This window comes from Orcinus orca, chromosome 10 (assembly GCF_937001465.1).
Source record: "Orcinus orca chromosome 10, mOrcOrc1.1, whole genome shotgun sequence".
Classification (NCBI taxonomy): domain Eukaryota; kingdom Metazoa; phylum Chordata; class Mammalia; order Artiodactyla; family Delphinidae; genus Orcinus; species Orcinus orca.
Genome location: NC_064568.1, coordinates 51,993,435 through 52,009,598, shown reverse-complemented (window position 1 = coordinate 52,009,598; position 16,164 = coordinate 51,993,435). Strand labels below are relative to the sequence as shown.

Genomic DNA, 16,164 nt, shown 5'->3' with positions numbered 1-16,164 from the left:
TTGTTTAGATGCTCAGGGTAAAGGTAAAAGGAGAGCAATCTCTAAGTCGAAGAGAAGAAATGTCAGAGCCACTAAGAAAACCTTTCTGGAACAGGGTAAGCGTGCCGACCATATGGGGTCAAATCCACGCTCGTAGAGACTTGTTTTTTCTAAATATTTAATGGAAGGAGTCAGAATGTGATACATACAAGCAGTGAGGATAGTGCTCTATTTGTGATTAATATCAGTATAAGATTTATTATTTTTCAGATTATACCAACAGTAATTGATTGAAAGTCAATTAACGATTTAATACTAAAGAAAAAGATCCTCATCAATAAATAGATACGTAAAGGAATCGTCATACTATGTCTACGAAATGTCAATATCAGGCTGCAAAGTCGAAGTGGTGACTGGATGTAAAGTGAAATTTTAATTGGTGTAAGAAGCAGACGATTAGGAAAGTAGAATCAATCATTCCATGTCGGCCGTGGAATCCTGTAGCCATTAAGAAAGTTGATCCATATACCCCATCTAAATTGTAAAAGACGTTTCGTACTATTCTGAGGCTTGTAGAAGTGTGAAGTAAACACGCAACGCAATTGTCATAGAAAGGGCTTGGAGCGTATGTGTTTGGTTTCCTTCTATGAGGTTGTGGCAGGCTCAGGTGATGGGTACCCCGGAGGCTAATAGGACTGAGGTGTTGAGAAGTGGTCCTTCTAGTGGGTTTAGAGGGCAGATGCCTGGGATGGTCAGCATCCGCCTAGTTCAGGGGTGGGGTGAGGCTCGAGTGATGGAAGGCTCAGAAAAAGCTGGTAAGAAAGAGGGCTTCTGAAATCATGAAAAAAATGAGTTCATATTGAAGTCCTTCTTGAACAATTGGTACAGGATGGCCTTGGAAGGTGCTTTCTTGGACGATGTCTTGACATCACTGTTATACTGAGTATTAGTAAGCCTGGTGCTAATAATAGTACTGAATTAAACTGAAATCCTATGACAAGGCCGGATGTTATTAGGAGGGCTGGAAGAGCTCCTGTAAGGGGTCAGGGACTAGGATTTACTCTGACATGCAGGGGTTTCGTGGGTCTTTGTGTGTTGTCATATACGTAGAGACTTACTAGTAGGGTGAATATTTAAGTGTGAATTAGGGGGACAGCGAATTCGAAGATTGTGAGTAGGATAAGAATAATGACTGTCAGGACTTCCCTGGTGGTCCAGTGGTTAAGAATCCTCCTTTCAATTCAGGGGACGCAGGTTTGATCCCTGGTCAGGGAACTAAGATCTGACATGCCGAGGGGTGACTAAACCTGCGAGCTCTAGAGCCTGCATGCCACAACTAAGACCCGATGCAGCCAAATAAATATTAAAAAAAAAAAATAATGACTGTCATAAGGGCTGTGGTGGTACTAATATGTAGTAGTGCTAGAGTTGCCCCTCCGATTCAATGAATTAATCAGTGACCTGCTCTAATACTGGCTGTTAATCGAATGGCTAAGGCTATTGGTTGACTAAATAGTCTCATAGTTTCAATGATGACTAGCACAGGGATAAGAGACACTGGGGTCCTTGTGGTAGAAAATAGGCCAAGGATGCTTTTGTTTTGTGGGAAAAACCAGTCATTACAGTTCCTGCTCATAGAGGGATTGCTAGACCTGAATGCATTGAGAGTTGTGTGGTGGGTATAAATGAAGGTGGTAGGGGTCTTAGTAAATTTGTTGACCCAGTAAATAGAATGAGTGATTGAAGTATTCGTATTCAGGTCTGTCCTCTGTGATTATGAATGGCCATTATTTGTTTTGATGTGCATTGGACTCGTCACTGTTGAGTAAAAATGATGCGGTTGTGGATTCGTGGGCTAGGAGTGGGGAATACAATGCTTGGGACTAGAGCAATGAAGATAGCAATAGGAAGTCCTGTTATTGTTGGGGTAATGAAAGAGGCCAATAAATTTTCATTCATTTTGTTTCTCAAAGGGTGGATTGTTTTTGCATTTGAGTTTTAATTCTGGGTTTAAGTGATAAACATAGTTTGAAATTTTTCATTGGACTATAATAAGTAGGGCTAGAATGATTGATGAAATAGTAATGAATCTTGTTTATGTCTCTGGTTGTGGCATATCATTAAGGGGAGATTTAAACTCCCATTTTCTTTTTTTTTTAATTTTTGGCTGCATTGGGTCTTCGTTGCTGTGCGTGGGCTTTTCTCTGGTTGTGGCAAGTGGGGCCTACTCTTTGCTGTGGTGCGCGGGCTTCTCATTGCGGTGGCTTCTCTTGTTGCAGAGCGTGGGTTCTAGGCACGTGGGCTTCAGTAGTTCTGGCACGCAGGCTCAGTTGTTGTGGCGCGCAGGCTCAGTAGTTGTGGCGCACGGGCTTAGTGGGAACATACGGTATTTCTCTGTGTCAGACTTATTTCACTTAGCACAATGCCCTCATGGTCCATGCTGTCACAAAAGGCAGGATCTCCTCCTTTTTATGGTTGAATTATATAAATAAATATTCCACATTTTCTTTATCCATTTGTCTTTTAATGGATACTTAGGTTGTTTCCATATCTTTCTATTGTGAATAATGCTGCAATGAACATGAGTTGCAGATATCTCTTCAAGACAGTGGTTTCATTTCCTTTGGAGTTATAATCAGAAATGGAATTGTTGGATAATATTATATATTAGTTCTACTTTTAATTTTTTGAGGAAACTCCATACTATTTTCCATAATGGTTGTACCAGTTCACATTCCCATCAACAGTGCACAGGGATTCCCTTTTCTCCACATCTTTACCAACTCTTGTTACCACTTGTCTTTTTGATAGCCATTCTAACCGGTGTGACCCATAGTGGTTCTTTAATGAATAATTTGACTGCGTCCACAATAGGTTGTAATCGGCCATATGGTCCAATGATGTTTGGTCCTTTTCAAAGTTGTATATAACCTAGTACTTTTTGTTCAATTAATGTAAGGAATGCTACGGCTAGAAGAATTGCAATGAGTATTAAGATATTAATTATAAACATTGTGTTAGGGAGAGGAGTGGAACCTCTGATTATAAAGGTTTAAGTTTTATGAAGTTACCGGGCTCTGTCACCCTAACAAACCCTTTTCTTGAGTAATTAGGAATTACTACATAATTTTTTTTTTTTTTTTTTTTTGGGCTGTGCCACACAGCATGTGGGATCTTAGTTCCCTAACCAGGGATCAAACCCATGCCCCCTGCACTGGAAGCACAGTGTTAACCACTGGACCACCAGGGAAGTCCCTATATCATTAATTATTTTAAGGCATTTTTATAAAGTAGGCTTTATTTCTCTTGCCCTTTCAAACTGGGAAAAATATAGAGTAGATAGAAACCGACCTGGATGACTCCTGTCTGAACTGGGATGAAGTAGGACTTTAATCGTTGAACAAACAAATCTTTAATAGCGGTTACACAATTGGGGTGTCCTGATCCAACATCGAGGTTGTAAACCCTGTTGTCGATATGAACTCTAGAATAGGGTTGTGCTGTTAGCCCTAGGGTTACTTGTTCTATTGATCAATTTTTTTGGATCAGTAAATGATAAATTATTTTGACTAGCAGGTCTAGATTTTAATCACTTGGAGGTTGTTTTGTTCTCTGAAGTCACCCGGACCAAAATTGTTAACCCACATGAAATTTTTGTTGTCCCTTAATCGTTTATATTTTGGGTTAATTAATTAAAGCTCCATAGGGTCGTCTCATCTTATTTTGTCATTGCCACCTCTTCACAGGATGGTCAATTTCACTGATCGAAAGTAAGTGACAATAAAACCCTCGTGTGGTCATTCATACAAGTCCTCATTTAGAGAACAAATGGTGATGTTACCTTTGCATGGTCAGGATACCTCGGTCGTTTAACAGATGTCACTGGGCAGGCAGTGCCTCTAATACTTCTTATGCTAGAGGTGATGTTTTTGGTAAATAGGTGGGGTTTGTGTTTGCAGAGTTCCTTTTACTTTTTTAAAATCTTCTTTAGGTGCCTAACTGTATAAAGGTTAACGGTGTATTTGATAAACAGTTTATCGTTGGTTTTGTTTATTTACTATTAATTATCAGTATAGCATTGGTCACTGATGTAAGCTTATGCAAGGAGAAATATTTCTTGTTACTCATTAACATTACTGCTTCTATTAATAAGTCCAGTATTAAACTAGGAGTTAATTTGTTGTTGGTATTAAGATAATTATTTTGTTGGTAATTCCATGGCAGTCCAGTGGTTAGGACTCTGCGCTTCCACTGCAAGGGGGCACGGGTTCAGTCCCTGGTTGGGGAACTAAGATCCTGCAAGCCACATGGTGTGGCCAAAAAACAAAACAAAAAAAAAAGAGAGAAGATAATTATATTGTTGAGCTTGAATGCCTTCTTAATTGGTGGCTACTTTTAAGCCAACTATGGTATTGTTTATATTTACTCTCTAGATAAGGTTGTATCCTGTTTCTAAAAAGCTGTACCTTTTTAGATGAACATTTAGAAATACATTAAAATTTATAGTTTTTTTGGTAATTTTAAAAGTTGAACTAAGTTTCTGGACAACCAGCTATCACCAGGCTCATTAGGCTTATCACCTCTACTTATAAATCTTCTCACTGTTTTGCTACATAGGTGAGTTTATTCTGGTAAACTGTTCGTAAGTAGCTCGTCTGGCTTTGGGATATTTAACTTACATTCTCTTTGTTAAATATTTACTAGTTAAATCACTATGCAAAAGGTAAAAGGGATAAACTTTGCTTTTTATTACTTTTAATATTTCTTTCATCATTACCTTATGGTACTTTATAATGTCAAAAAATTTTGGGGGACTTCCCTGGTGCTGCAGTGGTTAAGAATCTGTGTGGCAATGCAGGGGACGTGGGTTTGAGCCCTGGTCCGGGAAGATTCCACATGCCGCAGAGCAACTAAGGCCGTGCACCACAATTACTGAGCCTGTGCTCTAGAGCCCACGAGCCACAACTGCTGAGCCTGCGTGCCACAACTACTGAAACCTGAGTGCCTCGAGCCCGTGCTCTGCAATGAGAAGCCACCACAATAAGAAGCCTGCACACCACAACGAAGAGTAGCCCCTGCTCACCGCAACTAGAGAAAGCCTGCGCACAACAACAAAGACCCAATGCAGCCAAAAATAATAAATAAAATTTAAAAAATACTACTGACTAAAAAAAGCAAACTATACCACGCTGTACATTGTTTATGGATACATCTATATACATGTCAGACAAGAAAAACAGAAAAGATATCCACCAAATTCAAGACAGTGTTTACCTTTGGGAAAGGAAAGAGAATAAGATTAGAGGTGGTGGTACTTTAAAAGTATAACTTCATTTTCTCTTTAAACAAGGGCCCTTAAAGCAAATACAGCAAAATGTTATGATCCACTAAAGCTGGGTGGTATCTACAACAAGCATTATCCTCTGTACTTCCAGTGCTTGACATATTTCAAAAAATTTTAAAGTAGCTAAATGCAAAGATATCAGGGAAAGAACAATACTTCCCACTTTTGTTAAACCAATTTTCTGTGGTAGACGTTATTTGTAGAATTATAATTTAGTGTAAGAAATAAAACAAGTTTTTCTATTTTAAATTGTTTTGGGGTAGTCAGGCCTACAGAAATTTTTTGCTTTTAATTTTAATTGAAGTACAGTTGACTTACAATGTTGTAGGAATTTCTTAAACTGGAAATTTTATTTCTCCTAGCTAGGTCACAATCCTTTACATGCTTATGACAGACACTGTTGATCCCTAACCCATGACGCTTTCTCTTGCTAACAGAACCAATTTTGTTCAGGTATCAGAAGGCTATAGGCTTCAAAGGATATTCACAACCTAAGGCGAGGAATCTTCATTACTTTAAGCCAATCACAGAAATTCTAGTCTCCATGTTAAAAATTGATTTGGAAACAGGCATTTGATATCTCCTAGTAAGATAAGTAGGTGAAGTCCACCAAGGGGCTTCTGTGAAAAAGGAACACCTTGAAAGGACATGGAAGAATCAACAACCTCTTCTGGCCTTTGGACATTGTTGTACAAGCAGATGATGCCTGGAGATGTTGCCACCATCTTGCGAAACCATAAAGGGTCAATCCAGAAGACAAAAACTCTCACAGCAGAAGGTGGATGGGCAAGGACCTCCCTGGTGGCCCAGGGGAAAGACTCTGTGCTGCCAATGCAGGGGGCCTAGGTTTGATCCCCAGTCGGGGAACTAGATCCCACATGCATGCCACAACTATGACCCAGCATGGCCAAAATAAATAATAAATTTAAAAAAAAAAAAAAGGTGGATGGGCAGAAAAACATGGAAGGAGCCTGGGTCCCTGGTGAGCCACTGAATTTACCAGTTGTGGAACTGCCCTACCCAGACTTCTTGTGAAATAATTTTCCTTACTGTTTAAGACCCATTTACTTAATTAGGTTTCTGCTCCTTGCAGTTGACTGCACATTGATAAAATCACACTCTTTATCAAAACGAAACACAAAACTCTGAAGAATGTACAAATTCCAGTGAGTTCTTGACGACTATAAAGACCTTGTTATTCTGTATGTCTGGAGGCAGGAATTTTGCAAACTACACAAATAGTTGTAGCTTTACCGAACCACCACCTCAGTTTTGCTTCACACTTTCCCAATCATTGAACAGCTTGAGAGAGAATGTACCTATTTTGTTTTTAGGATTGTTGGCCACACTGAGAAATGTGATCGAGTCCAAATTTGCTTCTTTGGGAGAATTTAAAGCCATATTTAGTCCATAACATTCCTTTGTAACTCTTTTTTTTTTTTTTTTTTTTTTGCGGTACGTGGGCCTCTCACTGTTGTGGCCTCTCCCGTTGCGGAGCACAGGCTCCAGACGCACAGGCTCAGCGGCCATGGCTCACGGGCCCAGCTGCTCTGCGGCATGTGGGATCTTCCCAGACCGGGGCACGAACCCGTGTCCCCTGCCTCGGCAGGTGGACTCTCAACCACGTGGCGCCACCAGGTAAGCCCATTTCTTTGTAACTCTTCACACAGGGCTCCCTAAAAACGTTGTTTCAATGTGTATTCCAACTTTCCAAGAAGAGGGACAGCCCATGGGTAGGAGTTGGACGTGTTTCTTTTCTACCCATGCCCCACGCCCAAGCAGATCCAAAGTCCAGTATTCTTACCAAGGTTGTAGAGCCAACTCCTAGAACTCTGGAGAAAGCTTTCATTTAAACACCATGTTTTTATAATAATTAAACAACTGCAAAGGTGTGAACAATAAAGTGGGTTTATTTAAAAAGAAGACTACAAAATTTGACACAGAGAGATATAAAAGACTCAGGATTTAAAATTATTAAATACAAAAACGATTGGCTATAAACAATGTAAAAAATACATTTCCCAGTCCCCAAACAGAAGTATAGCAATTATAAAATTTTTGTACTGTATGTGCATTTCCCTTATCATTTTTAAGAACCATTCTTTCTAAACAGTCTATTTGTGTAAATATAAATTTACCATAAATGTTAATAAAAAATTATTTTACATTTGAATTTACTGAGTGTGCCCTTTTCTGTAAGTAACAGTATCTTTGGTTTCAAGTTCACCTTGAAATTTTTATTTACCACAAAGACCTTTTTACTCCTAACTCCTTCTACAATAGAAGACGTAGGCTAATCAGTCATGGGTCCTGTAAAAAACAATGTGAAGAAAGGTTCTAGAGTGACCCAAAATACCAGTGAAGATATTACCTTTTGGTGGCCAGCTAAGAGGTCCATTCTGTGCCAATGAAACAAATGGAAGTGAAACCTCAGAACAAGCAGAGCTTAAGTTCCACGCCAACATGCTGTGGATGTGAGGCCAGCAGAGGACATTCCATCAAACTCAACTGAGCCCAGTGCATGACTGGGGACCCTGAGGTAGCCCAGATGGTCTGCTCTGAATCCCAGCTGGGTGCAGATGATACTTAAAAGGACAACGGTATAGCTGGATGTGAAATTTGAGAACCTGCCTATCATAAGCTGCTTATTTCTCCTCTCTCAGACAGCACACCTAGTAAAAACAGCATCCAAGATTGGTGGTGGCAAGTGGTGACATCACCACTAGCACTAGCATCCAAGATTGGTGGTGGCAAGTGGTGACATCACCACTAGCACTAGCATCCAAGATTGGTGGTGGCTAGTGGTGACATCACCACTAGCACTAGCATCCAAGCTCTGATACAAATGGATAAGGTTCTAAGTCAGTAAGAGCAGAAGCTGTGTCCGGCCATCTGCGTCTGAAAACCATCTACAACACACAATTGGCAGATGAGAAATTTAAAAAGGATGAGGTCATTAAACTGTCTCACTGGAAACATGATTCCACTCTTTCAGACAGAAAACCGACTAGCCCAGGAGACTTTCACCAAAGTACTGAAGGATCTGATGCATGGGCTCATTGCCTGAGCCCTACAGTCTTGAGTCAAAAAAATCTACCAGGAGGACAAGAAAGGTCTAGTCTGTGAACCACTTGGTCGGAAAGGTCCCGTTTTTAAAAAAAAAAAAAAAAAGGACCCACTTTAAGAAAGGTCTTGCTCAAAGTGCCCTGGCTGGCTGGCTCTAAGACAGACTGCCAGCAACAGACAGTTCTTCCAAATTATCAGAACTGGGTATGAAGTGTCTTCTGAGAATGGTTTGACTACTCCCTTACACCATCAGCAGTATTAAACTGGGCAGGAATCTCTGGATATTCACTTTCTTAAGAAGGTCTCCTGGGCTTCCCTGGTGGCACAGTGGTTGAGAGTCCGCCTGCCGGTGCAGGGGACACGGGTTCGTGCCCCGGTCTGGGAGGATCCCACATGCCATGGAGTGGCTGGACCCGTGAGCCATGGCTGCTGAGCCTGCGCGTCCGGAGCCTGTGCTCTGCAGCGGGAGAGGCCACAACAGTGAGAGGCCCGCGTACCGCAAAAAAAAAAAAAAGAAAAAGAAGGTCTCCTTTGAAGAGAAACCAGAGCAATGCCTATGTGGGAACAAGAACCCTAAAGATCCTGCTCTATACTCTATGCAATTAAAAGGGCCCAAGATTCCGGAGAATCTGCCATCAAGGAAGCCAGAGCCAGAGGCCCAGCAATGCCTGATGAAGTAGTACATGGACCATTCTTATAAGGAGACAGAAGAGGGAGGCTCTCAAATCAAAAATCAAAGATTGGGGTTTTAAAAGAAGATTGGCTCCAAAGAAAACACTGAACAGAACCTGCAGAGCTGTATTAACTTCAGTAGAAATAATCATATGGCAAAAGGGAGCAAACCATTTTCTGTCTTCTAGTATGAACTCATCTCTTCAGGCATCTGGAAGTGGTTGAGGCCTACTTTTATAACTACTTTCACTGCATTGTGCAAAAGTGTATCTTATCTTTCTTTGGTCCTTAGTCATGATAGCAGTTTCTTCCATTTTTCTATCTTTCTATATAAAGATCTTTTTTTTACAAGATATTGACAAGCAAAGTACAGTATGAACATGGGGTTACTGATGCTATTGCTTTTGTAACATGTAAAATATCAACATCTCCCATACATTTTCTATTAGGCTATAAAAGGTCTCAGAAAGAGTCAATTATTATTATCCTAAAATGTTACAGTATAATTTTAAGTCTGAGTGAGATACAGTAAAGACTGGGTTTTACATTTTAAGGAAAAAAACCTAGACCAACATTTAAAATATTGATCTCTTAAATATACATTAAATTTTATCAAGTCATCAAAAAGCAAAGTTATAGTTAAGCAAGTTAATTTAAAAATGAAACCATTTCTAAATGGATAAACTTAATCATGCTGTTTATACAGCTATAAAGCATAATTTGAAAGCTAAGCCTAGTAACAATGACAGAATAATTTATCATCAGTTGAGCTACGTGATTTAAACAAACAATTGCCCTCACCTCCAAACAAAACAAAACTTCATCTGACAGAAGTTTCAACTGTTACCAAAAAATATACATATATTTTTTAAAACAAAAAGCCCTCTGGCCCAATTTGTGGTGACTGACACACAGTCCAATCAATACTGATCAAACTGCCTTTCTGCCTTGCGCTCCAAAAGAAGTGGTTTAATAATGACAGACTCTACAAGAGCTTCTGCCAGGGCTCAGGCACCACGCAGTGGCGACGTAACACCTGTTCCCTAGAGTCCCTGAGCATTAAGTGGTTCATTAACAGTAGCCTCAGGTTTTCTTGGCTGGGGCTCCTTACGTTTTTCATAGACCATAAGGAAAAAGTCAGACAGGAACACAAAACTTGCTAGAAATCCAAACACCTGAGGAGGGAAAAGGGGCAAAGATTATATGAGGAATGCTGCAATATACTCTCACATTTCCTACTTGGCTCTGATCGTGTTTTATACAAGCAAGACAATTCATCAATTTATCTTATACACATCATTCTTAACATCAGTGGTTAAAAATCTTTTAAGATCAAAAAATGGAAAGAAGTTACAAAAAAAGAATTCCAGAATAATGGCCATTAGTCAAGGTCACAATATATTAATGTCCTGTCTTGTGTGTGTGTGTGTGTATGTGTGAGGTGCCAATCTATGAAGCTAAGGTTAATAGATGAAAAACAAAATCCTATAACATGATACAAAACACTGGATTGTTAGCAATGGTTTAGACTGACAGATGAGAAGAGCAGGCAGCCACGCCTAGGTAAAAATGGAAAAGGTTATTTGTATCAAAACAGAAATTCTATTTTGAAGATACTTTTAGGTTAAATGGTTCAATTACCTAAAAAATATTTTCCAGCTCACTGTCACACTGTAATGACACAGCAACATGACGCCACTACCTACTACCTCTTCCTTAAATCACTTCCTCATTATACTCTTCTAACATCTAATCAAACATTCTGAGAATTCTGTCAAGAGACAGAAGCCCATGGTGCAAATTTAGCTTCTTCACTAGAAAAACCCTTAAGGAAGGGGGCCAAAGAAGTGCTCTGTAAAAAGAGAAAATCGATGTAGGTTACGGCTAAAGTCCCAATTCTAAGGCTCCAGCTCCATGAAGTTTAACATTTTGTTGTCATTTGCTGCAGTCTCTTGCCCTTCACACCCCATCCCTCCATTCTGCCTCATTTCACTGTAAAGCAAACGGAGCTCCCTATTCATTAATTCACCTGGATGTCCCCAACACATCCAACCAAAATGTAATTATCAATTCCACCCCTCGAAACCCAAGTCCCTTCTCCACTCTGGAGTCTGTATTTTGGCTTGATGGCATCTGTCCCCTTATTTGACTGGCAAATTTATTTGACACTTTAAAGGCAGATCAGATGTCATCTTGTCTACGAAGACATCTCTGACCACCTTAGAAAGCTCTGGTCCGTACAGGACCCTCTATGCATATAACCCAAATGATCTTCTAGCTCTTCTGCTCACATCACAATTTTTAAAAAAATGGACTCCCTCACCCATTTCAGTCTGTATAACTTTCATAATTTAAATAGTTGCAAAAGGTTAATTTCCAGCAGATTATAAATACTGAGCTTTTAAACCACCAGTCACTCTTAAATATATCTAATGAAATCTGAATACTGTAACATTCTGACATACCACCTAATTAAAACACATAAATAAGCTTTTTTTTAATAGCTGGTAATTTTAGGACATGCTTTCTTTCCCCCCACGAACTCAACATTTCCTCAACTTTATTTTACTTCCTCCACAGGATTTTACAGCAATACATTTTTATACTAGAAAGTATTTTACTGATTCACCCTATCATACTCTTCTGCAACAAAAATATGATTACAAACAAATTAAGCATAAGGCTTTTTTTCTCTTCAACTGGTTCATGTATCCATGACTAAATATTACTTATTGCTAGAATGCATCAAGGTTCGGCATTAATTTTATTGTTTTGTTTTTATACATGTAAGTACTAAGAAACCGTGTTCACATAAATAGGTAGATACGTTATAGCCATCTAATTCTCTGAACTCCTTTTGAGTTGTTCTATCATAAAAAGCAGTTTTAATGATCTATTAGCCGACAGTTCAATTAATTACAACTTCAATTTTCTTATGAACAAAGCATTAATTGGAAATCAGCTGACTAGTAAGAGGACTTGTTAACCAGTTGTTAGTCGTTCATGTTCACAGCACTGGCACCAATTAAGTCCATGATCCTTGATTTGCAATTCTGAAGTCCAAAAAGCAACAAAAACTCGAAGTTTCATGATTTACTTGGCTGAAAATTGACACAAGGTAAAACTCTTTACAGTCTTTATCTATCTCTTTAACTGTGAATATTCAGATGCTTCAGAAAAATTAATATGTTGGATTACAAGGTGCTGCCCAGGCCCTCTGAAGGTGTGTAATACAGTATATGCACAGTATTACCTTTCTAAAGTGCAGAATATTCTGAATTCTAAAAAACATTTGGTCCCTCAAGGATTTCAGATAAAAACATTTACTTATCTATCTCTTATACTAGGCTGAACTTTGGGGTCATTTCTCCTGTCTATTCTCTACACCTAAAACAGCATGTGATATGTAGGTGTGTTTCTGTTGAACCAAAAAGGGGAGAAATATAAGATAATCAAGTCAATTTTACCACTTCCATTAGCAATAAAGTTCATATGTGGCTTCAATGGATTTTTGTTAACAAAACTCAAATTCTAAAGACAGGTTCTAGGTTTTTAAGGCTATCATATTTATTTGCTTTTAGGCCTCTAATCAAATTACACTAAAAAATAAGTTAAAAGACAAACCACTCTCCCTTATTGTATAACCTGCCAAGTACTTTCCAAATTCCATATTTCTAAGCAAATAAAAATAAGCGAAGATAAAAGGTACTTACAACTGCAGCAAGTTCAGCCGGGGTACTGTCATGTGTCAAAGCGAATAAGATGGATGCCACCAAAAACACCAATCCTGTTCCCACAGTAATATAAAAATCCTATACATACACATAAAACATAAGGAATACAGCATGGTTAGGGTGGCTGAAAACAAATGTTTTAATTTTTAACTTTAAAAAACTTCAGTGACTTTTTTTCTTGACTCAAACTTACATACTTCAACTTCTAACTTTTCAATAAGCCTGGTATTTGATAAATACCCTGTAAAGGAACACTATGCACACTCTGGACAGGGCATATTCAGAGAGTACATCACAAGATAATGTTTTAATAAAAACAGTTCTCCATTATTACTTATTTGTGGAATCTAAAAAGTAAACAAATGAGTAACAAAGACCCACAGACACAGAGAATAAACTAGTGGTGACCAGTGGGGAAAGGGAAAGGGGAGGGGCAAGATAGGGGAAGGAGATTAAGAAGCACCAACTATCATGTATAAAATAAATAAGCAACAAGGATATATTGTACAGCACAGGAAAATCTAGCCGTTATTTGCTAATGAACTTTAAATGGAGTATAATCTATAAAAATATTGAATTGCTACGTTGTTCACCTGAAACTAATACAATATTGTAAAATCAATTATATTCTATTACAAATAAATAAAAATGAAATAAAATAAAAACAGTTCCCCAAAGGTCATGCCTTTTTTCTCTAGGATGTATTAATTTTTAAAAAATATTCATTTATTTATTTAGCTGCGCTGGGTCTTAGTTGCAGCACGTGGGGACTTCGTTGCTGCATGCAGGATCTTTAGTTGCGGCATGTGGGATCTAGTTCCCTGACCAGGGATCGAACCCAGGTCCCCTGCATTGGGAACACGGAGTCTTAGCCACTGGACCACCAGGGAAGTCCCCTTTCTAGGACATATTAAGATCAAAGCCAAAGGATTTATTAAATCCCACATTACTTCCAGCAAAGAACAGCATTTTTCTTCCCTTTCAACATAATCCATGCTAGGATGGCCTCTCTGAGAGTACCTTCAGTGCTTTTAAAGCACTTTGGAAAAGAGAGACTCAAAAGGATCACCCATCATTAACTAAAGACACTTAGACTTTCTTGGAATAGCATGTTGTTTTTCAATTGTGCCAAGTGGGTAATCAAACATGAGCTTGTATGATGAGATTATCTACTACATAAAAGCATCCACATCTCATCATAGTGCAGCTTACAGCAATGGAATTCTTCATCGTTTCCAAGTGTTCTCTCAGGCATCATCAACTCATGAGGCTCGCTCTCAAATGCCAAGTGAAAACAGAGCTTGACATATACATACTTGATTCAGAGGAGAAACGGGAAAAATGATAGCCACTCCAAAGTGTTTTAAGTTTGATATTTTTTGAGTTTTCTTAAATGCAATCTCCACTAAACCTACTATCAGTAAAACTACCCAAAACAGAATTAACTATTTTGTTAGTTCACTTAACACTTATAAGAAATTTCAGAGATTTCCTCTTTGCTTCTAAAAGAGGTGTTTTTCTGCAGCACTTTCTCTTTTTTTCTATTCCTTTGAAATGAATATTATTTAAATCTCTTACATACAAATATAAAACTCTATTTACTAATATTTGGAGTACACTCAAGGAGGTATTAAAACAAGACAATCATTTTGAGACAGAACAATGTAGTATTCAATAAACATGGGTTCTAGAGCGAGACTACCTGAGTTCACATTCCAGTAATATTACTTCTTAGCTACATGATTGAATTAGTTACCTAATGTCTGTGTGCCTTTGTTTCTTCATCTGCAAATTGAGAGTAGTAACAGTATCGTATTCATAGGTGATTCTATAGATTAGAGTTAATCCATGGAAAGTGCTCAGATCAGTGCCAGAAACACAATAAATGTTCCATAAACATTGGCTATTGTTATTCTTGATACAATGGGACCCGCAAGAGCATGGGATAGAAAAGATTCTCTTTCCAAAAAGATTACTGTTCCTCCCTAGACACTACCACCACCACACACTCAAAACATTTTCTCTAAAACAGAAAACTCCTTACATAAAGATTTTTTTAATTTAAGTATATTAATAAGCAGACAGTAAAAGTAATTTTTAAACCATTCAAACAAACATGACTTCCTTACGATGTTAGGTGAAAAGTAGAACATAAATACTCTACAATTACAACTATGTTTAAAACTTTCTATAAGACCCAAAAGGCATACAGTAAAATATTTACAAAAGCTATTTTAGGATGAAATGACTAATTTTTCTTTTTTTCCCCAGTATTTTTTTGTTTTTGTTTTTTTTGCGGTTTGCGGGCCTCTCACTGTTGTGGCCTATCGCGTTGCGGAGCACAGGCTCCGGACGCGCAGGCTCAGCAGCCACGGCTCACGGGCTAAGCCGCTCAGTGGCATGTGGGATCTTCCCAGACTGGGGCACGAACCCGTGTCCCCTGCATCAGCAGGCGGACTCTCAACCACTGTGCCACCAGGGAAGCCCTCCTCAGTATTTTAAAATTAGTATTTACTCTAAAATAACTTTTTAAATGCTCAAGTTTGATGTAATAAGTGCTTTACATTTTGCTTAGTTTGACCATTATACTAAACTGGAAAATATTATATTGTTTCTCGTCAAAAAGATCAATGTTCTTAAACACTACAGATGCAGCACTAAAAAACTATAAACATTTCTAAAAATATTTTTATGGACAGTAGTGCTATTTGCTGTTGAGATAAGAAATGAAAAAAATATTTTCAATCTTTAATGTTTAAAATATAAATTTACACATTCAAGCTACAAATCAACCAGCTCAGATGCTAGTGAATTTTTCCCTTGTTCAAATCTTATCACATACTAATCTGTAAAAAGGACTTTTCAAAGATTAAAAATATAATTAACAAAAATTCTAAGATATTCTCTGCATCCTCTTCTTAATACATATTTCATAAAACAAATGGGTTCTGTTGTCATTGCTATACAAAGACTCTTGTGGTGACGATATTTGCCACGATAGCATCTAAAGTTACTAGAGCAGTGGTTCTAGCAGCATTCTGCCTAGGCCACATGATAGACTGCAGAGTGTGAGAACTTTCCCGGGTTCAAATCTGTTTATTTTCACCCTCACTGTGTAACTTTGGACAAGTTACTTAACCACTCTCAACCTAAGTTTCTTCAACAGAAAAATGGAGCACTGAGGTGTGAAGATTCTAAATCACAGCACATAAAGTGCCTGGCACACAGTAAACACTGACAGCAGCTATTATCGGGTAAGATAACGGGAACTGTCATATGTTGGCCATACCAAGAACTGCACGTATGTGTTCATCAAAGGCTTAATGGATTTGATTCAGACTCTACCTGTTTTTCAAAGTTATTTTTTTA

General features: G+C 38.4%; 2 protein-coding genes, 1 long non-coding RNA gene and 1 pseudogene across 3 annotated transcripts in view; 1 reads left to right on the top strand and 3 right to left on the bottom strand.

Annotated features, from left to right (window-relative positions):
* LOC117196528 (40S ribosomal protein S27-like) overlaps positions 1-16,164 on the bottom strand; it is a 433,126-nt gene that overhangs the window by 257,946 nt on the left and 159,016 nt on the right. The window lies entirely within an intron of this gene.
* Positions 70-4,371, bottom strand: LOC125965602 (ATP synthase subunit a-like; annotated as a pseudogene).
* LOC125965604 (uncharacterized) lies at positions 7,965-8,563 on the top strand. Its single transcript, XR_007479691.1, has 2 exons — positions 7,965-8,030; positions 8,111-8,563. It is a non-coding gene; the product is annotated as an uncharacterized LOC125965604 (long non-coding RNA).
* Positions 8,449-16,164, bottom strand: part of CMTM6 (CKLF like MARVEL transmembrane domain containing 6) — a 50,944-nt gene continuing 43,228 nt past the window's right edge. The window contains exons 3-4 of the mRNA XM_004279714.4: positions 12,775-12,873; positions 8,449-10,236 (exon numbers count right to left, since the gene is read on the bottom strand). Coding sequence (XP_004279762.1) covers positions 10,105-10,236; positions 12,775-12,873 — 231 coding nt within the window. The 3' untranslated portion in view covers positions 8,449-10,104. The remainder of the gene's footprint in view (positions 10,237-12,774; positions 12,874-16,164) is intronic.